Source organism: Columba livia, chromosome 10, assembly GCF_036013475.1.
Source record: "Columba livia isolate bColLiv1 breed racing homer chromosome 10, bColLiv1.pat.W.v2, whole genome shotgun sequence".
Taxonomy (NCBI): Eukaryota; Metazoa; Chordata; class Aves; order Columbiformes; family Columbidae; genus Columba; species Columba livia.
In genome coordinates this window covers 15,870,870-15,893,410 of record NC_088611.1, presented here as the reverse complement: position 1 = coordinate 15,893,410, position 22,541 = coordinate 15,870,870, and the positions used below count along the sequence as shown (strand labels likewise).

The window sequence follows — 22,541 nt, the reverse complement described above, 5'->3', positions numbered from 1 at the left end:
GTGATTGACCAGTGTTAATGAAATAAGCTGTAATGACCCTTTTTTATAATTGAAAAATGACTAATGCCTAAAAATGTTAAATCAGTGTAAAATAACGTAAGGATCTGACTTAAAATAAGAAATCAAAATATTTATTCTCTGCTTTCTATTGATGTTGCAGATTGTTTATGTTCTGAGGGATTTCAAATTTTGGAGAGTTATTTGAATCTTGAAACATCTTTTAAAAAATATTGCAATTTGCCTACCACAGATTTGCTTCCTGTCTCCATCTTTTTATCCTGAAAAAGTTCAACATTTCTTGTGCGTTACCAGAAATCGGGGTGTTAGTGGTGCAGGCAGCAGCCCAGCCTGAATCCCTCCGAGCTTTTCCTGCCAGCGGGCGCTGCCCGTAGCTACAGAGGCTCAGTGATGCTTTAGTCCCATTTGCCGCAGGGAAGCACATGGGTTGTCGCATCCTTACGGTGTGTCTGGTTGGTACCATGTGTGCAGGGACAGATGTGACAGACAGTGACGGGCGCTGCCTTCTTGCTCTGTCGTGAGCAGTGACACCTTGGGGGAGAGGAAGGGCTGTTGTGCTTGGTTCTGAGTAGCCACGGAGGTGTTTATCTTTCTTTTTTAATCTTACAAAGCTGTTGTATCATGTGGCAGTGGATGTCACTTGTTCGTCATGCAGTACGTGAGAAAAATATTTGTGCTCAATGTCTTTATCCTGTCACTTCTTAATGACATCAAAGGAAGTGATTTACTTAGCTGACAATACTATTTTTGTGTATCTTGTGATACTTCCTCTTATTTTCCTGCATAAAACAAAGTCAATTCACTCTTCTTGATCTCTTTCCTATGGAGAGCTTTCAATTTCAAAGCTTTTTTTTTTCTACACCAATCTCCAAACTTCACCAGCTATCCCTTAAATCCCTTTGTATTTTGGTTCGCTAACATCTTTTGAGCAAGTTTTCAATGTCAGCAGAGCTGAGTCTGGCAGTCAACATACAACGATTAACGTTTGCTACATGTAAAGAAATAGCTACAGGGGAAAACATTGAAATTCGTGATTGTGGTGTGAATAGAAGCATTAGCAGGATGAAAGCTAGATGGGCATTTGGATATGTGAACTCATCTAAATACATTACACAATGTTGTAATACTATGTGGTAAGGTCTTGTGAGGAGTATTGTTGATGCTGAAGGGGAAGAACATGGTGTCAATGGTGCAAACCTGATTTCTGGGTAGAAAGTGGTCAGAGGGAGAGAAAATAAGTGGTGGTTCTTCCCTTAAGTCTTTATTCCCATGCTTTCAACACACAGGTCTTTATTAAACTTCTGTTAGTTCAATTTTTTATTTCAAGTTTGGAATAATTTCTTTTAAATTTAATTTGCTTTATGCTTGTTTTGAAAAACTGAAGCTGTTCTTTAATGTTATTCAGGATAAGCATGTATGAGACAACAGTTTTCCAGCTGTATTTTTGAGGATGCTGACCCATACTGCATCTTGGTCCAACACTGCTTTGTACTGGTTACCTTTTTCTGATATTTTTGTTTATTATCACTGTGGCTTCTCCAAAGTTTGTGTTTTTCTCCAAATAACACATTTTTTTACTAGAAAAAAAAGATTTATTCAATACCTGGTTTTTAATCAGACAGTGTAGGTAATGTCGTCACGTCAACAGGCTACGCAGAGATTAGTGCTCTTAATGTGGACATTATAATCTCTCCGTGGCCTGATTATCATCTAAGACACTCTACTGTCCTTCTGTAATAACTTTGGAATATTTATATTCCAATGCTTGACAGATTTACCAGACAGCTACCAATTGAAAGGTCCAGGGCCGGTTCCCTGGAGACAAATCTGTCCTTTCCTCTACCTCTTAGCAGGTTGCTTGAGAAAGTGAACCAGAAGTTTGATCTTGGATATCGTGCCAGAGACTTTTTGAGATATTAAAGCCCTTGTGTTTGAGTTTACCTGAGCAAAGATGAGGATGGAGGATGATGGGCAAAACATCTTCCTCTGGGTGACAAAAGGGACCGCACAACAGTCAGTCTCCCTGACTCCACTTTGCTTCTGGTTCTCTCCGTGAATGATTTAATGTCCTGCTTCTCTCATTTTTCCCACATTGCTCTTGAGTTTTAGTGCTCTCCTTGAAGCTCTGAATACCTAAAACAAACCTGATGGGACTGTCCCTAATTCCAGTTTATTGCTGCACGACACAGCAAACCTCTTGTCTGTCTGTAGGCTTGGGGTGATGGTATGTGCTGGTTGATGCTTGAGAGGCTGTTTTACATCTCTAAGGGGCAAACCCCATGTATTTTAAAGAGCAATCTTAAATCCTGTTGAAATCAATTGCAGAACTACTCCTGTGTGCCGAATACAAGGGGTTTTGAAAGGATTAGTAACAAATATGGAAAAATTGAAAAACTAGCTTTAGTAATATACGGAGTTGTGGAGAGGCAGAAGTGCAGAAAGGGATGCCCTTGAAGGTTATTTATTTAAATATATTTTAGCGTTGCTATTTTTTGCTACGTTCTTAATAACCCTGCAGCCTGCTCCTCGCTCTCCTTTCAGTGGTGGTGATCTCAGGGGGGTGTGCTGGCTTTGGGGCCGTTTTGCAGCAGTCACCGTAGTGGAGTTGGACATTCCTGCCCAGTTCATGTTGTGCTAATGGAGAATTACACCACCATCCAGCCTACTTGTACCATTTTAAAAGATCATTTTTATATCTTAAATTATCGTTACGAGATTTGTCTCCTTTTTGAAATACAATTTTAAAACATTGAAGTTGGCGTTTGGAATCTTACTGGTGAAAATCCTATTTTTCCACTCCTCCTCCTGTTTTCTTCAATGGCAGCAACAAAACTGTGACCTTGCTTATGCAGAATTTCATGCTCCTTGATCTGACATATTTTGCACAGTGATCACTTGTGAGTGGATTTCAGTTCTCAAAAGTAAATCTCTCGGAAAATTATAAACACATGTATTTAGAAATCAGAAATCGAGTAGTTGGTTTTACAGTTTTAAAAGGTCCCAGTGCTTCTCTCTAACTACTGTAATGAAACAAACAAAGTGATGATAATAATAGCAAATATTTGCATTCTGTTTCTGTTCAGAGGGATGTGGTTAAATAACTGTCCTAACACCTCTTGGGAGTTGAGTAAATAATTTGCAAATATTCAAATTTAAACATTGGGAAACTGCAGAGGTTGGAGGTGGTGCAGTGAGGCTGGGGAAGATGAAAGCCAGGAGACATCTCAGAGGATGTTTTCCAGTTCCCGGCTTTGCTCACATTTCCTGTTAAGTGCTCTGGTAAACCTGCTTTTAAAAACAAACAGAAGTGAAAGTTGAGTTAAAATCTGTCAGCCAAGGACTTCTGGATGGATAGCAAGTAGGTTATGTGAAACCTAGTTCAAATGCGAATACATCACTCAAAACGATCAGTGGATTTTGGTTGCATCGAAGTTTGGATTTTGTGTGGAGGATCAGTTAAGTGTGCTGGACCATCATAAACATCCAGATATGTTTTATTTACCTGTCTCAAATCAGTGTGAATTACTGTGACTGGATTTTGGAACTGGAACGATGCACTGAAACCCAAATATTTGAATATATGAGAGCTTTGGGTTCTGAATTAAGCATTTATAACCAAAGCACATATTATGAAAAAACCTCTTCTTTGTAATAATGAGTTTTCATAGTAGATCAGTGCACCCTAGTGAAAGCAGAGGCAGATTTCTTAATGCTTTTTGGGGAGATTTGTAGTGTGTGTTTGGGAGGTGATTGACCAGGGAAGGGTGCAGGAATATTTGTACGTGGAACAGTGGGACCTTCACCCTGACAAGAAGCGCTGGGCAGCGAGGTGGGAAGGAAACCCACCACAATGCAGAAAACAGGTGTCATGTAAAGCTTGGTGGTGCTGCAGCCCTCTCTTGAGAAGTAAAATGTCCTAGGAACTGACAAATTATTTTGGAACATACCCACTTAGCTATTAAAAACGTCTTGATGTATTTGCATTGTTTGTCTGTTGGCTTCAACAAAGGATTTTCTGAATTCTAATCATGGGAGAGCATAAATATTTCTTGGCACTTACCAAGCTGAAGATTCCACAAGCTGCTTTATTGCAAAAGAGTGTTTTAAAGGGAATTTTTAAAATCGTTGATTGCTGTAGTCATGTTTTGCTCTTTGATGGGTGACTTCAACTCAAATTCTATCTTTTGCCCCTAAGAAAGTGATTTTATCTTCTTTGGTATTAGCCATCTCAATTTAAGTGTAATATGGTCATTGAACAATGCTGTAGCACATGTGTGGTGAGATGTAATATAAAAACATATAAACCAGCATGGTTTAGATCTCCGCCAGACAAAGCAAACCTGTTAACATATCCGCTTCTGGAGGCGAACTCTGGGTTTTAAAAAACACTCTTCAAAATTGGCCAGGTATTGCATTTTAATGGATTTTTGAGAAGAGACACCTTTTAAGTCAAGTCTTATCACTGTAGCTGAACTGCTTCTTCACGTGGTGGTATCTACACCAATAGAAACATTCTGTACTGCAAACGTGCTGAATATTTTTTAAAGTGAGGAAGTACAAGACACAAGGTTCCATCAGGATTGCTAAGTTGGCCATATTACCTATAAGAGATACTATATAAACCTACTTCTTAGAAAAATAGTTTATACCTATTACTACTTATTTATAATGTTGAAGAACTCTAGTAACGTAAGGAAGACTGTTGTGGTAAGTGATGTAAATACATAAAGCAACGTATGCTTACATATGTGCTATCCTGACTTGCATTTGTTGTGCTGCAATGTAAATTATGTATTTCTTTTAATTTTTCTTTCTCTTCTGCTGAAGTGTTATTTTTCTGTGAATGGAGTGCCATAAACATACATGACTATCAGTCAGATAATCTGAGTGGTTTTGCTAACACGGACTGATAAATAATAATATCATCTGCCAGTTGCAGAGCAATGTTTTTGTATGAAATAGAAAAGGTCTCTGTAGAGACATGACAGATTGTACTGGTGCCAGTCAAGCCTTGGCAGTCTGTCATACTGATTGCTTGGACTCCATAGATATTCTTTTCTGTAACTTTCTTACTGTTGTGAAAAATATAACTTAGCTGAACAGACAGCACCTAAACAAAGAGTGTAAGTTTAAACACCGCACAATGGAAGATGGAGTGACTTCTTCCTGACTTAGAGTGCAAACAGAACTGATGGGATGATTAAAAGGACATCAGTGGAAGATTAAGGCGGAATCCTTGGTATCCAAGCCCCGTGATTAGAGCGGGATAATGAAACAGCAATAAGTGAATGAGCAGCAGATCCAGATCCTGCACAGGCGATTGCTCCCGAGCAGCAACTGCCAGGGTGGCAACAAAGGAAAAGACATTGGCTTCCTATGCCCGTGATCGCTTTAGCATCACAGGCATTTGGGTTAGAGCCACAAAAGGGATTTTAGTTTCTTGCTGCAGTAAAATCTATGGCTCTGGTGAGATGTCCTTCCAGAGGAGTGTCATGGTCTGTCCTCTCCTGTTAGGTCATGGATCTCATCCTTCTGGACAAATTAGAAGATCCAGTAAATCTAGCTCTTCACAATTAGTCTAGAAATGTAATAGTCGTACTGGGAGTAAATAAATTTTATCCTCTGGTAAAAGGTTTTTGTTCTACTGTGGCTGTACAAAATCATTTATCCAATGACAGGTCAAACAGTACCTCAGTATGATGGGAAAAGAAGATAAGTTTGTTTTAAGTAGCATCTTTATAATGCTTAAACTTTTTGGGAGACAGATACATGACAATTAATTAAACAAAGTTATCTTTATGCTTTCTTTCAATGTGCACATTTAGATCTATAGTCTGGATGATAGTCTTACACCTCAGGTAACCTATGTTAAAACTGTTTTTCTGAATGTTAACTGAAGTTGCAACATATTTCCCTGAACTAAACTTGTGTGTGTTCGAATGGGTGTGCTTTGTTTTTAATGACGACTCTGCTAGCACTGACACAGGTCAGTTTGACTTTTTGCCCAGTACTTACGTAAGAAGTCAGTATAAAAAAAAAATGGCTTTGTGAAATTCGATCTGTACATCTTGTATTTGCTGCCCAAAGCTGTTAATTGATGCCCAGAGGGAATGAATAGCATGAAACAAATTGTCAGTTTTGGGAACTAAGTGTAGACCTGGGAGGAACATTTTGAAAAAAATTAAGAGTATTGTTACTTTGTTTTGTTAATAATACAGCCAAGAAAGCAGCATTTCATGAAAAACAGAATATTTTTCTATATCAAAGGATACATAATTTTGACATAGATATAAGATCATAAATCAAAGTAAGTCCAAGTGTTTACATATTGATAGAAGAATTTGAAGTAGTAGCTAAACATGGTAAGATTTCCTTTTGTTTTCATTCCCCCTTTTTTTTATTTCTTCTTCCCCTTCCAGGTCACTTTTTTTTACATTTTGTCAGAAATCAGTGTATGGTTAGTAGGAAATACATATATATATATGTGTGTGTGTGTGTGTGTGTATGTTTCCAAATTGATATTTAACAGATAGCCAGTGGCCAAGCAGAGCCATCCCTTGCTGGGATGCCGCCTCTTTTCCCTGCTGTCTCGTTCTTTCCAGCCCTTCTCCTTCGCGCCACAAAGATGTTCTAGAAATGCAAAGACAGAGTTTATCTGTTAAAGTTTAGTGTTGAACCCAACTTTCATTTTAGGTCAGATTCTACTGAATGCTATGGGGATCAAGAAGCCAAAATTTATGTCTTTCTGGTATTTAAAAAATGAAACAAAAACCAAACAACGCTGCCCCACAAACCAAACAAAAAAAATCCTCCCCCCAAATTTTAGGCTTCGAACCGTGTTACACAGACGCAGTATTTGAAGTATCACTTTGTAATCATGACATTAAAAAAAAGGGACAAAAACAGTTTGAAAACCAAACACCTGGAGATAATTACGTTTTAAAATGTTTTCAGGCTGAGTCAGAGTTAATGACAAATGGGAACCGTATTAGATTGGCAGATGATTAGTAGAATTTATCATTATAATATGCTTAGCATAATAAGGATGGTGGTCTTGATTATTCAGTGAGAGTTTGTGAAGTAATTTTTCCATTAAAAGACTGTCAGTCTGTCAATTAGTACATTCATTAGGTCAAGTGTGGCATTCTTTAAACATGCCTTGTTTCAAAAATAATATTAGCTTTCTCCAGTAAGATGAGACATCAATAGTCTTCGGATGGTTTACAAAGCAAACTTCACTTAAAAATAAGAATTTTATACAAAGACTGAAACATTAAATATAAGCAAATCCTAGTAACAGACCTACCTCTACTCGTATGTAAGTCAAAACAGGTCCAGGCGAGTTATGACGAATTAACTGCAAAGTCTTGTCATTTTGTTGATAAACTATGCAAGTTGTGGTTATTTACAGAATAAGTGAAGATTTCACAGACTTAGTGTTATAATATTTCTTCCAGAAATTGTCCCGAAATTCTAGAAAAAGCTCATTTGACTTTGGTGTGTGTTCCAAATCATAAGTCTGTCTGTAGAACGGAAATCCCCTGTGACAGGTAGGCTGTAATATTGGGGTGTCATCAGCCTTAATTCTCTATTTTTCTTTTCTATTAGCAGCAGTCTCAAACACTTTCTTTTCATATTAACTCACTTGTTTGAGACTAGTGCTGCGAAACCTTCCTGCAAATAGTAATCCATAACATCTCAGGTTAGTGCCAGAGCAGCGCCAGTTAAAGTTGCAAGAAAAGAAGTGTTAATATAATTTGGATTAATAGCTGAGATTAATATTTTGTCTACTTTATTCCTAATGATGGGATGCGAGTAGGTACTCAGTTGTATTCTAATCCCTTTCTCTTCTCACCTGCCAGGTTTTCTCCAAGGAAGTAACACCCTGTCTTCCTTAAAAAAAAAAGCACCTCCGGAAGATTGTGTTAGTCATCCACTGTTTTATTAGAGATTATTTTAACTGTGATAAGAACTTGGACTTTGAATTTTCTAAATATCCAGAAGGTGGAAGGGTATTGAGCAATTTGTCTCATTATCTCGCAGAGTCATCGCACAGGGTGTAGCATCGCGGCACTAATGGCCCTCAAATAGCAGCTTATCAGAGCTGCTTGGGGATTCTTGCCATTGCTGTAAAAAGACATTTGGCAATAAGCAGAATGCCCTAATAGAGGCACAGCCATTTACTAGCACATAAATACGCTAACATACTTCACTTCCAAACTCTTCAGCAGCATCTGGTTGTAGAAAAGTAAATAGATGATTTTGTACATCGCAGATAACTAGTCGTTCTAAATATTGTAATTTTAAAGCAGTCGTTTCTTGCGATGGTTGATAAATTGCTGCGTTTGTTACGTGTTTCTGTTGCGTATTTCACCTGACCTCTCAAAGCTTTTTGGTAAATACTAATTAAGAAGTGATGACTCTTTTGCTGAAGGTTTGTTAGGTAGTTTGCATCCATTTTCCAGTTAAACAGAGGAACATCGTTTGGTTCAGTCGCAGAGATCATTTCTTAACTGGAGTTTCCTGGTCTAAGCTCTATGTTTGGGGCTTTTTGTGTGGTTTTTTGTTTGTTTGTTCTGTGTTTTTTTTTCTTTTTCCCCTCAGCTAATTAACAAATTTAAAATGCTGCTTCCCCACCTCTGCCGGGTGTCAGACTCCTGTGTCTCTCTCTTGCAGTGCCAGAGCAGTTTGACTTTTCTCCCCAAATTATTGCTGTTCCCATCCTACTTGCAGGAGCTGGCAATGAGCCCGACCACAGTGGTGCGGGGCTGTTTGGTGGCTTCCAGCTACCAATGTTGTCCAGGCTGGTCACCATCTGAGTGGCAAATGATTGCTGTAGTTTGAACTGGGGGGAAAATAGGTTGTATGAGCAGAAGGCAGATGTATTAATTTACATTTGCTAGGGCATTACATCCATACAAGTTGCACTGGGCTTGACTTCCACTCTTGGCAGTAGTTGTTGTAACTTTGAGTAACCTGCTTCTTTCACAGTTTAAGTAAACTTATGTCAAAATCTGTAAGCTGATCCTGGGATCGAGTGGTGCCAGATTTGGGCACATTTAACAATACTTGGCTGAGAAAGAGGTGTTACTGCTGGCGAGAAGATGCCTTTCCACTCCCCTGATGGACCTGCTAATTCTTGGTTCTCTCTTAGATCTGTGGTTTACATATACTTGATTACCAGACATGTCTCTTAAATGGATGTTCATTACACAGATCATCAAGGAATCGCAGGTGTCCAAGTATCAGTGGAGCAAATGGTCAACTAATGTGTCCACGTGTAGGCAGAGCTGGGTACTCCCTGAAGCTGTCAGGTTGTTTTTGACTAGAATTCGTTGTTCCAAAGAACTACCTTTGTATTCTACACTATTTTAACTAATTGATGCTAGCAGTATATTAATGTTAATGGTTTCATGTTAATTAATTTTTTTCCAACACATTCATTGATGGAACCTGACACTCTCAATTCAAATGTTCAGTTGTTGAGTTTTTGTGTTGTTTCGTTTTTTCTTTATTAGAACAATACCTGTTGCTTCTCTTGATGTTGTTCCTAAATAGAATTAATAAGAGGAAAAGAAAACAAAACAAAACAAAAAAACACACAACAGGCCAGAAACCAATGCAGGTCAATACTTGAGCTGCTGTTCTCGAGGGTGTTCCACACTGAAGCTCTAGTAGATCATACCAGACGGCTGTCATGAAGTGAAAGTTAAAGTGTTGGCTCCAATATAATTTTGCCTGTTAGGTGACATACTTACAGATAATTGTTATCCTTTCAGGAAATATGATATTTAAGCTTGCTCGGCCTGAGGATAGGGGTCTCTGCTCTGTGTGTCTGAGGTCTAGGTTTGATCCTCACTTTCTTGTTCTTTAAGTTGGATAGAGAGTGAGGAGTGTTATTAGAAGTGAAGCTTTAGCAGCCGAGGAATTTAGCTCCCCAGGTTAAAAGAGACTCTGGTAACTGGCTGGGCACCTGCAATGAAAGGAGCCTGATGGATTCCAGTGGGGCTTGAATCCTCTGTGCTCTCCCAAGCCAATAAGGGAAAAATGCTAATGGAGTAAATGACAAGATGAAGTATTTGTAAGTTGTTTCTGTATGGGTGCTTAAAACCCCTTTTCGTCCTTTTCAGAAAGAAGACACAGCTCCTCTAGCAAGCCGCCTTTGACTCCTCCCTCTTCTTCAGTATTTTCCCTCATTTCATCTCTCCCTTCAAAAAACAAAGGTAGCAGTGGAAGTGGGAGCAATCGTTCATCCAGTGGAGGTACTAGTGCATCATCATCAAATTCCAAGTTGTTGAAATCACCCAAAGACAAGCTGCAGATCAGCGGAAACAACAAGTTAATGCATCCGGTACAGCATAGCAAAGTTCCCCATGATAAAATGTGAGTACACATTTTGACAAAGAATTAAATGTTATTACTTTCATAGACACTGCTGCATCAGCAGAATTTCTTTTTGTTTCAGAGGCGTTTTGGTTTAAGAAATAATCACTTTTAACTCCTCCAGATCATTTTCAGCAGCCTAGTCTAAGATTGTAGGTAATACTCATGGTTATGTTGAACATGAACTCTTGCAAAGCTGCATCTTAAATCACTAAAAATAAAGGTCATTATACTAGGGGCTCTTAATTCTTTGATCTAATCTGCATACTTTGATCATAAGGGAGTTTTAGCTCTGATTCAGGTCATTTTTGACCTGCACAAGTGAGATTGACAGTAAATTATATTATCAGTTCTGCACAGAATGGGTCATTTCTCACTGGACATAATTGCTTTGGTGATGCGCTGTATTTGTGAATCCAAATAACAGTTTCTGAAGTCCCTGATGACTCACTGAAATATTTAAAAGGAAATGGGGAAAAGAGGGCAGAAGAGATTATGGACATCACAAAAAATATGGGGAAAAAACAACAGCAATGAAACAAAACAAAAAAACCCCAAACCAACAAATACAAAAGCACCTGGGAATAAAGGAGGAAGGTCTATGTTTGCATGGTGAATAGATCAGAGTATTGTTGAGTAATAACGTTTGAAATATTCTTTAAAAATTTATTACAATAATTTTCCATTTCACTCCCTTTATTTTTCATAAATAATAGTATGACTCCATCTGTCAAAGTGGAAAAGATTCATCCAAAGATAGATGGTGCCCAACTGAAAGCTGCTGTTGGTCCAACTTGTTCTACTACTGTGAGTTCCTCAATAAAGACTGGCCTTAATTGTCCCTCAATACCAAAGCCACCCTTGCCTTCCCCTGGACAGATACTGAATGGTAAAGGTCTTCTCTCTGTGCCTCCATTTTTGGAAAAGAAACCTGAAGAAAATACAAATAATAGGAAATTTTTACATAAAAGATTGTCAGGTAATTGGTTTTAATTGTTATTTGCTGTATTCCTCTTGTTAGTGTATATATAAAATTACATATATAGAATATATAGAAATAAGCTTTAGAACTAAATTGAACACTTTTATAACACTGTAACTTGTATTTTGGGACGTTTTACATATTAGAGTTTCAGTCTATAACTTGACATACTCTTAAAGTACACGAGCAAATTTAAGTGTAGCTATTGCTTTCAGAAACCTCAAAGATCTGTCAGTTCATACAGTTTTAACGTTAAGCTCTTCTATTATCTTTAAAGCTTTTCTTTTCCCTCTTTCTATATGGAAGGTCCAAATGTACATAGAACTGGAACAACTAGCACCTCATAAACTTAAAAATATAAACCCAGTCTGCCCTTTACACTTTTTAAACACAATAACTTTGAGTGTTAGTAGAATGGTAGAAAATTTCGTAACATCTAAACTAACAACAAAAAAACCACCATTTGTTTGTCACAGTTTATATTGATGGTGACCTCTAATCCTAACATGCAGAATCTGCTCCTCCTTTGGGGTCCCTACAGCTGTGAATTTCTCCATTCTGTTTGTAGACTTGAAATCTGTATTCCAGCACACCATAAACTTGCTGAGAGTATAGAAAATTGTGTTTGTACAATTTTATTGTGCATTTTTTACTTGTATGCTTGCCTATGTTACATTTGAAAGCAGTTTCTGCTATGGTTAGTTTTTATAACAAAAATAAATTTTAGTATATCAAAATGTCTTTTGATAACTTCTCAATTCTTTGTGCCTTTGACAGAGAGAGAATTTGATCCTGATATATACTGTGGTGTCATTGATGTGGAAACCAGGAAACCTTGCACTAGGTCTTTGACATGCAAGGTGGGATATCTTCATCAGAATAAGATTGTGTAAAGTTTTTGTTCAATATCTTGAGAAATATGACAGAAAACTACCATTTTTTTTGCTGTCAGTAATTACCTGTAAATGGTACCTGTTCAAACATGTTTCCCAGAACCAAGGAGGAATTTTTTCAAAGTTTGTTTCATTATTTGCTCAAAAACTTATTTAGTAAAGTAACCCGGAGATTTGTGGTTTTGTATAAACCCTTTAAACATGGATGTTGACATGGGACGAATAATGTTACTCCACCTATAGGTAGCAGGGGGCCAGCATGTTCTTTTTAGGGATAACCTTTGGGTCATAGATCATGAACTTAAAAATTCCTCATAAGCATAAAAAGTATTATTTGTTTATGCAGAAGTTGACTAAATCAGGCTACTCCTCTCATCTGTGAAAACCTTCAGTCAGATAAAATGTGTTCTCTGGCTTAAATCTTGGTAGACAGAGGGATGTTGCTTAGTCCCAAGGAACCAAAAATCAGATCCCCTGCAATTGTGTAATATTTAGCTATTTTCCTGCAAAGTGGCTAAACCGTCAGTAGGGGAAGCATCTGGCAAATAAACCACCTACAGAACAAAGGTAAATGAAGCTGGTACTAATGACCCAGAGGAACTGAACTTGAACATGTTGCCCTTTTGGAATTACAGGGGGGAGGCAACTGGTTTGCTAATAGAGGAGGGAAAAACTTCAAGATTTTACAAGAGAGCAAGATGAGAGTGTAAAAGAGAAAAAGTAAAAACATTTCTCAGCTATTCCTTATGCCTACTTATAAAATATTTTCGAAATCACTGTTTGTGTCTTAATTATGTGATGATAATTTTTACCTATTAAAATGAACCTAATCAAACCTTTTATGCCATATGAATAAAGGGTATTGCTGTGACTTTAACAATTCAGAAAAATAACCTACATCTATCTCACTTTGTCTAGAGTTTATGCCATATATACACATATACATTTCACTATGTGTAGCTTTGAGTTCTGACTGTGGATTCTGCTGATTTTTTTTGCATTCCTTAATATCTATTCGATTACATTAGCTTTCAAGGAATGTATTAGTACATAGAAGAAAGCAAAGTATTTTTATAAGTATTTTTCATCTTTAAAATCAGACTTTTAATGGGAGATGTGTTAAATATTTTTGTAAATGAAAGTAAATATTTAGTACTCCTGGTTATCCACTAGGATGAGAGAAATGTTTTTCGATACCATGTTGGCAATTAAAATCTTGATGTAAAAAGATTTTTCAATTCTAGTATTAACCTTATAAGAGCTTTAACAGTTTATTTTTTAAAAGTGTTTTGAAAGAAGCCTTTTACTCAGTTACTGGTTTTCGTTATTTTTGTGTCAGACAGGGATATAGGAACCTACAGGGCAATTTTAAAGTTTGTTTTCTAAGTCATTCTCCTCCCTCTTTACTAAACCACAGGTGTGATAATTTTCTGTGCTCTAGAGCTCTAGATACATGTTTTGCTTGTTTAATTTCCACAAATCTAATAGCGTAGGATTAATGATTTATTCATGGTTTTGCAGACACATTCCTTAACCCAGCGGAGGGCTGTACAGGGTCGAAGAAAACGATTTGATGTGTTATTAGCCGAGCACAAAAGCAAAACCAGGGAAAAGGAACTTCTTCGACATTCGGATCATCATCAGCAGATGCCCCCTCTCAGGGAACCACATCCATCACCTACGAAAACTTCCCAGGAGCTGCACCAAAATTCTCATGGAGTTACTCTTACAGAGTCAAAGCCTTTATTACCTAATAAACCCAAACCTCACCCCCCCAGTCTTCCAAGGTAAGGAAAATCTGCCAGTCTAATGGTCTGGAATTAATACTGGTAGCTTCCTCAGGTGGATTTTGAAAGAGTGATATGGATCTGTTGGATGGGGCAATATTTTTGCTCTAGGCTTGCTGACTGTCTGCAATTAGCAATTAGATGCTGAGCTGTAACTCATACAAGAAGGGTTTGGTGTTTGAAACAGTAAAAGCTGAGTTGCATCAATGAAAGTGATTCAGCAATGAAGGCAAAGCCGCTTTGCCAGGGGTATCGTACCTTCTGTGCTTCCTCTCAGTAGGTGTGATGCGAGACTGTGGAAAATATCAGAAATCTGTTTGTGAGGATTTCCTGCTGTCAGTAACATAAAGCACTTCAGCTTGGAATTTTTACCTAGACGTAGTTCACTAACACCTTTCCTGCTCGCCCTGCCCAGGCCTCCAGGCTGTCCAGCCCAGCACGGTGGAAATGTCCCCAGCGAGTCTCCTTCTGTCCACGAGTCCCCGCACCCTCCCTTGCCTGCAGCTGAGCCAGCACCTCGGTTATCCAGTGATGAGGGAGAATGTGATGAAAAAGAAGAGCCTGTTGAAAAACTGGATTGTCATTATTCAGGTCATCATCCTCAACCAGCTGCTGTACGTTTTGAGTTAAAGTTGACTTTGCTCTCTGACTGGCTCTGAACTTGTAAACACATTACTTGGGGGTTTTAAGAGTGGGTTTCTATTGGGCATATGATTTTTGTTTGTTTCTTTTCTTCATTTTAAGAAAGTTATTTTGTTGGCTAGTAGGCAGTGAAGATTTAACTGTAGTTGTGAAGTAAATGTGCTAAAGAAACATGTTGGGACCTCACTAATGCAAAAATCAAAATGCCAAAATACTGAAGATGAAATTGGTAACTGCTCTAAAGGGCCGTGGTTTTGCAATAAGGACATGTAAGCAGGGTCTTTTGGGTGAGATTTTGTTGTTGGACTTTCCCTCTCACACACACATTTTTTACTTAAAGTGCCAGTCACCGCAGTAGAGGTAGCAGTAATGTGTTGTTTTAATATTTAAATATTGACAGAAGCTAGTTAGTCCAACTAAAAGCACAAGCTTTATTGCCTAACCTATATATCAAATTATCTCCTTTTTGGTTTTTTAAACAGACTACAAGCAGATAGCTGATAGGTCCTCTGAAGCGGATGTTACATATACGTATTATGTTTTTATACACGTACAGAAACACATTGTCTTTCCCTGTTTAATCATGGGCATTCAAATTTGACCCTCGCTTTTGGTTGTAAGGGAGTCTTGAATGGGAAGAAAATGATACCAATATACCACTACCAAAAATTTAAAATAGTTGTTATACCATAGAAATAAAAATGATAATTTCTATTTTTCTATCCTTGATTTAAACATGTAAAAGCATATTCATTTAGCGATTATTTATTTGTAAACAACTGCATTGTTATTCAGAGAGCTGTTACTGAAAGTAGAAAGCACCAATGAAAATCTGTCTTTTCAGTTTTGCACATTTGGTAGTCGGCAAATTGGAAGAGGTTATTACGTGTTCGACAAGCGATGGAACCATATGCGATGTGCACTTGACTTCATGTTCGAGAAGCATCTGAATTCACAGATGTGGAAGTGAGTAGAAGTGAAAGAGTTCTTGGTATTTGTAGAAACACATGAAGCCTGTGATTATAGTTAAAGAACGATAATCTTGGTTCGGATTAATTGAATCAAAGGTTAATAGTCTATGCTTTGTTTTTGCAACAAGTTAATTAATTAATTTAAGAAAATACTTATTGGCGTTAATCAATCTCAAGGTACAATCACTTTAATGGAGCTTTATTAGACTGGGTATCATTCCAAAGAGCGGTAGATACGTAGGTTTTTGTTTGTTTTCCTGTTCACCTGCAGGAAAATTCCTCCAGCGTCTACTAACGCAGCATCAGTTCGTGCACCACATCGGACAAACTCAATGCCTGCTTCACAGTATGGTGTCAGTGCAGCAGGTTTCCTCTTACCCACCACGGTTATGTCATCGCCAGCATTGGTGTCTCCTTCCTGCGTGTCTCTGAATAATAAATCGGTACCATCCCATGGAACGACACTAAATGCCAATCCTGCGACTTTGGGTGCGGTGGATCCTGTCTGCAGTATGCAATCGAGACAAGTGTCTTCATCCCCTTCAACACCTACAGTGCTTTCCTCTGTACCTTCACCTATGCCCAGCAAACCTCAGAAAATTAAATCCAGCAAATCTTTTAAACCTAAGGAATCTTCTGCTGGCAGTGGCACCTGTAACAGTACCGGCAGCGTCAGTAGCAGCAGCGGCTCAGGAAAGAAGCGTAAAAACAGTTCCGCACTGCTAGCACCTTCTCATTCCACAGAGTCCTTTAGAAAAAACTGTGTGGTTAACTCTGGAAGCTCTGGGACCTCCTATCACCCGTCGGTGACAGCCTCGTCCCACAGCGTTGGCCTCAACTGTATGACGAGCAAAGCGAACTCTGTGAGCCTCAAACACGAGCAATCAGGGAGGGGTCCTCCGACCGGGAGCCCTGCGGAGTCGATAAAGAGGATGAGTGTGATGATGAACAGCAGTGACTCCACGCTCTCCTTAGGGCCGTTTGTTCATCAGTCCAGTGAGCTGACTGTAAATTCACACAGCAGTTTTTCACATTCGCATACTTCCCTTGACAAATTAATAGGAAAGAAAAGAAAGTGCTCACCTGGTTCAAGCAGCATAAACAGCAGCAGCAGCAGCAAATCAAACAAAGTTGCCAAATTGACATCGATGAACAATGTTCACGCAAAACACACTGGTGCAATCCCAGGGACACAAGGACTGATGAACAATTCTCTTTTTCATCAGGTATGAAATTTTGTCTCAAACTAAGCCAATATGAACATGCCTCTTCACATGCTTACGTTAGATGTGTTCTCTTAAATATTAGTTAGCCAATTTCAGATCCTATTCAAGTGATAGTTCTCTTTTTTTGTCCACTGTCCATTTTAAATGGTTTCATAGTACATTTACCTAAGATTTTAATAAACACACTTAAAGAAAGCTACACTTTATGAAACCTTAAATATGACTTTCCAAGTTCCTTAGATGTTGCCTGTGAGTTGCTTTCAGATGAAATTCAGTCTTCACATTTAAAAAAATATAAAGGTAAATGTTGCCAGCCAACCGTGGAACTGAGGTGTGTGTCTCAGCCTGACTTCTTGTTTTTGTGTCGGTAGTAAACATTCTACAAAGTGGAACATAATGATGCTGATAACAGAACTGTGATACTGTGATAAAATAAGCCTATTATCCCAAGGTGTCATTGGCTAACTTCTTAGTAATAACAAGATTAAAGGTTATAAATAAGATAGAAACTTTTATAATCAGTAAAGCAAACAGATTGGCTATAAAGGAAGCAGATCTCATGGATCCGTAAAATCCCATTTTAAAATTTAGTTTGGGGTTTTGTGTTTAGTTGTTTTTTTTGATATTTTTAAATAAATCACACTGGAACAGTAGTGTATCAGGAGGGAAGGTTATCGAAGTTAAGATGACAGAGAATTAGGGAACGAGTAGCTCAGACTTTGTAATAAAACTATTCAAATGGACTTGGAGGATCAGTTGGAGGGGCAAAAATAATTGGATACAGGTCGGAGAGAGTACAGAAGATGAAATTTCAGAGCATAGCTTTAGAACTGGAGTCTTTGGGATGGAAAACCCAAGAAACCTTTTGTTTCCTCTGGTGCTAATAACCTAAAATCTGTGTACCTGGAGAGCTAACAGGTCAGTAAGAGCTTTTTCAGAATGGTTTTTGAATTTTCAGTTTCAGCCATAGAGGAAGATTTTCATCATTGTGTTGTGTTTACTGTAACAAATTTAGCCACATGAGGTTTTTTTCTCCTTTTATTTTTGGACTTATTTACGTTGCATAGTTGAAATAGTAACTATTAGATAAAGGAGAAATATAATGTGAGTGAATGAAGGAAGGAAATGATGTCTGAAGGAAGGAAATAATGGCTGAAACCATTAAAACTTTAAAGAGCTCTAGCTTGAGAATTGCCAAGTCTTAGAGAAGTCATCCACATACTAGTGGTGGCGCATTGTGCCTGGTGATTCTCCCCCTAATATGCTCTTGTCATCCAGAAAATGTCTTTTAGGGGCACGTGCTGTAACAGCCTGGCTCACTCATCCTTCTCTCCCTTTTGCTTGCTCAAAAGCCAAAGGCACGTCCCTGATAGCTGAACGCACCCCGGTGAGAAACGGACTGGATAATTTTCACTACAAGCAAAACCTCTATCTGGATTTCTGGACTCCAAGATGCCTTGACTTTTCCCAACTTCCCATGGTCCTCAGGTGTGGAAATCTACTGGACTGTCACTTAAAACAAGGAATTTCCCTGAAGCCATGTCTGTAGCAGTGAATATACTAGAAATGGACACTGGATGAAGTTCAGCCACAAAATTGCTCTTATCAGTGTTAATGGTGGTCTGGACTTTTGCTACACAGCTGTTAGATTTTACTTACAGGAGTACATCATCTTGCCACTATTTGACATAGATTGGTTGGGCAAAGGAATGTTTTCTGGGGGGAAATAAACGTTACTGTTGACTTATTTTTATACTGATGGTGTCTTTTGTAGGTGATAGCTAACCAGACAGACACCCTCAATGGAGAGGACCCCGTGACAAGGGGAAAAACGTGTGAGGCACAATGGAAAGAAGCCCTCAAGAAGGGAATATGGCTTTAGTGTTTTTATAGCAATGTTCCTGTAACGGAATATCAAAATAGCACAATTCAAAAAATAGTCTGTGTTTTGCCCAGCCTTTTGCAAGTAATTTGGGATAAGAAACTATCAGGAGTTTTAAAAAAAAATCAACAAAACCCAGAAAAACTTGTTGGAGGCCATCGCTCAAAAACAAGTGTAAAAATGTCATACTTGCATGATACAAAACCTATTTCCCATTCCTTTGAATAAGATTTGATTGCAGAAGAAAAGTTTAATTTTGTTTTTTAAAAAATCCAAACCCATCAAACAAAGGCAAATAACCTCTCAAACTATATGCCCAAAGAACGTTATTTATTGACCTGTATACCTTTGCTATTTAAAAAGAAATAACAGCTGTATTGGTTAAATAAGGCTGGATAGCCCTTTTAAAACTAAGTATTTAAAGTATTTAAATATTTTCCAAAAAAACTGAAGTCAGTTACTTTATGCCTGGTTTGTATAAGTAAATGGTTAACATGTTATGCTTTCAGCCACTCAGTAAGGTTTTTCTTTTCCGAAATTCTGGAATAAACACCAATTTGAAAGCCGAGTTCACCATAAAGTGCAGATGTCATCCCAGTCTCACCGCAGTCGTCCCCCACCTGCCCAAGCTTTACGAATAAAAGGGGCTTCACACAGTTTTATATAGTCCAGTCAATTTTTATGAAATATTTTCTCTTGCTTCAAAACACCTCAAAAGTGAATTCTGCTAAAGGGCTTATTGTATTATGATTTGGTTCGTCTGGATGTTTTTGTTACTTTTTAAACATCAGGTAAAGTCTCAAAACTGACTAAACTTTTAATAAGGAGGCAAAGGAAAGGAAAACCAATTCCTAACCCAGAAGGTATTTTATTTTCTGCCTTAAAGGGGCACCAGCTATTGCTGAGAAGAGACAATCTGAGCCTGCCCAGCTGTTGGCGTAGCCCAGCCTGCCCGGTTCTGGTGGCAAGTGGTACATCAGGGAATCCAAAGCCACTCTGAGTAGCAGTTGCTTTGTTGTTTACCTAACGATGCTTTCAGTTTGAACTGAACTTGCTTCGAAATCGTTCTAATACAGCAAAACAACAAGAAGCCTCTATGCAGACGTTTTAGCTTTGAATTTGAAAAGATCACATTGAGAAAGCAACGTACTAGAGACACTTATTATGCAAACTAAAACAAAAAAAAAAAATAGACAGCTTTTCAGGAACAAAGGGTTTGTATTTATTAAGTTGCCCTGTTAAAAGGATTATTAGAACTGCGATTGGTTTAATGTAGAAGGAACCAAAGCGCTATGCCACAAAGAGAAATCAAAGCGTATTAAGCGCTGCACGTTTGGAGTGAAATCCACGCTCTGATGAAGTCCCTGGGGCAGAGCTTCCACTTCAGGAGAGCGTCAGTCACAAGTGCAATTGGACTCTTGATAGACACAAAGGTAAAGGAAACATAAACTTGTCACTATTGAGCGCTAGCGATTCTGTGATCCAACTCTCCTCTGTGTTTCTTTTTAAGGTTCTGTTGATCTGAAAGCATAAATGGCAAATTCGTGCTCCTTCAGTAGCCTGCAGACGTGTTGCAAAGTGAATTCCTGATCTCTGCTCGTACAGAGCCGGTGTTTGCAGCCACCTGCGGCGTGTGGTTTTAAGCCATTGGGTGTAAAGTGTTAGAACGTCGTAAATTCAGTCTGCCCTTGAGCATAGACCTGCTTAAATATTATGTTTTAGATCTTGCTTATAAGCAGAACATTGTTCCTAAAGCTTTTATTGTCACATAGTTCTTAACTGTAAATAACTAAGGACGCTTACAATGAATTTTCCTTGCAAAATTGAATTTGCAGTGGCTGGGTTGTTTCTAGACAGATTTTGGTATTAATTTAAGATATACAGTTTTTATAGTCTTTCCAACTTCTCGTTATGACTCCTGCAGTTTTCTTAACCTAAAAAATTGCTGCAATGATGAACAAAGAATTATACAAGAAAAAAAAAAAAACACATACTTTTGTATCTTTATTTTGGAATTTCTTGTTCTATTATAAATATTGAAGTATCCCTATTTCAGAAGACATATTTTGTTAATTGATTGTACATATTTAAATATGTATTTTTGCACAGGTCTTTTTTTCTTATATCCAGTTTTGGTACAACTGAGATCATCTAGTATTTATTTATTAATTAATTAAAAAAATATAAATAAATAAAAAAAAAGGGGGCGGCGGGGGGGGGGGAAGCAAATACCTTTTTATAATTTGAAGTGGTTCACTGCCAAGCCAATAGTTTAACATGCCTACTTTTGCGAACTGAAGGGATGCCTCCGTTTTTGTGAAAGCCGTGTCCCTTTTCACGTCTTGGGAGTGAATCCACGGCCAGCGCCACCCGGGTCCTGTGCCCGGGCTCTGCCGCCGGACCCCGAGCGCAGGATCGGGGCCCAAATCTCGCTCCGGCGTTGCTTATCAGTTGCCTGATTCCCGGAAGATGACATTTAGTGAAGTGACACACTGCTTCTCAGTTTGTTTAATTTTATTTTATTTTATTTTAGTGTTTGTGTGTGTGCGTGCGCATCCGTGTGGGTCTCATGTGGTGTAAAACTAACGGAAAAACTGAAAGTGCCTGATATAACTAGTTTTAAAGCTTGGACTGTTTAGACAGCTTCTCCTTAAAAGACTTGAATGTTCAGTTGAAATTTTGGAGCTTGCTTTTTCCACCTATATATGATATATGTGTGCGTGTATATGTGTATACACGCACATATATGTATATTTCCTGAAATTAATGGATTGACAAAAGAAAGCGAATGATGCTGGTAACTTTTGTAAAATCTTTTAATTAGAATACCTTGTGTTGGAACAACCCCATTGATAACTCCTATTTAGTACAACGCCAAGGGTTTGAAATATGGTTTTAACCAGCAGTTTATTTAACTGTCTCATTTGGGGAAGAGATGGGGGTTATTCGTAAATGAAATAACTTGGAAAATGTCCGAAATAGCTGGTATTCCAGGAAAACAAACAAACAAAACCAAGTAAGTACCTCTTGAAACCATTAAAAAACAAAGATGTGGTTTCCACATGGCATTTTTAAGGCAGTTGTCTTCCTGTAAGAGTTCTCTTGCCAAGGAATCTCTTTCTCGTCTTTCACTCATTCTGTCCTGGAGGAGGGAATTGGGCTTAGAAAGATTCTTAAATGTTTCACTGTCCAGCAGAAAAGAGTTATTTTTACCTTTTGTGCAAGATATTTTACGTTTTAAAGGTAATTTTACAATGAGCACTACATAATGTCAATGTGAATGTAGGCCTTGAAAGCATCTTGCTCGGTGTTGAGCCTGGTTCTAAAAGCAATCTCCTGTGTAAAATGTGTGAATAGTTCGATAATTTGTATACATAATCAAGAGCATCTGATCAGCTGAACTCTGTGTTGGCTGCTGTATAGTACATGAACAAATGTCATGGGATAGAAAAATTACTTTGGATATTTAAAAGAAAAATAAATATATAGTCTATTTGTTTTGTAACAAGTTTCTGTAAATAAAATAATTTATACTATTTATAAGAAAAAGTTGTGCTTTGCTTCATGAAAAAGATTAGTTTGTTGAACAAACATGTTACTAAACAAGGCAATAAAATTAGGACTTTTCAATAAATGAGGTTGGTTGCATGGAATACATTATATGTTTCTGCTTCATTATAAAGTCATTCACCATTAAAGGAAAACATGATCTGTATCAGTGCCTATGTGAACTAATTTCAGAGAATTGGATGTGCTC

The 22,541-nt window shown here is 38.0% G+C and overlaps 1 protein-coding gene and 1 long non-coding RNA gene across 20 annotated transcripts in view; one reads left to right on the top strand and one right to left on the bottom strand.

Moving 5' to 3' along the window:
* Positions 1-18,649, top strand: part of ATXN7 (ataxin 7) — an 84,574-nt gene extending 65,925 nt beyond the window's left edge. For 18 of the 19 annotated variants that reach the window (XM_065075541.1, XM_065075537.1, XM_065075540.1 and 15 more), the window contains 8 exons: positions 10,149-10,401; positions 11,118-11,380; positions 12,161-12,243; positions 13,798-14,063; positions 14,479-14,677; positions 15,550-15,671; positions 15,948-16,902; positions 18,255-18,649. In XM_065075541.1, the coding sequence (XP_064931613.1) occupies positions 10,149-10,401; positions 11,118-11,380; positions 12,161-12,243; positions 13,798-14,063; positions 14,479-14,677; positions 15,550-15,671; positions 15,948-16,902; positions 18,255-18,272 (2,159 nt within the window). In that variant the 3' untranslated portion in view covers positions 18,273-18,649. Of the gene's footprint in view, positions 1-10,148; positions 10,402-11,117; positions 11,381-12,160; positions 12,244-13,797; positions 14,064-14,478; positions 14,678-15,549; positions 15,672-15,947; positions 16,909-18,254 lie in introns of those variants that run through there. The other variant, XM_065075542.1, reaches the window with a different exon arrangement.
* A 2,351-nt stretch (positions 18,650-21,000) lies between these two features.
* On the bottom strand, positions 21,001-22,541 carry LOC135580470 (uncharacterized). The gene is made up of 2 exons (XR_010475126.1): positions 21,527-22,541; positions 21,001-21,483 (listed from the first exon to the last, which is right to left on the bottom strand). It is a non-coding gene; the product is annotated as an uncharacterized LOC135580470 (long non-coding RNA).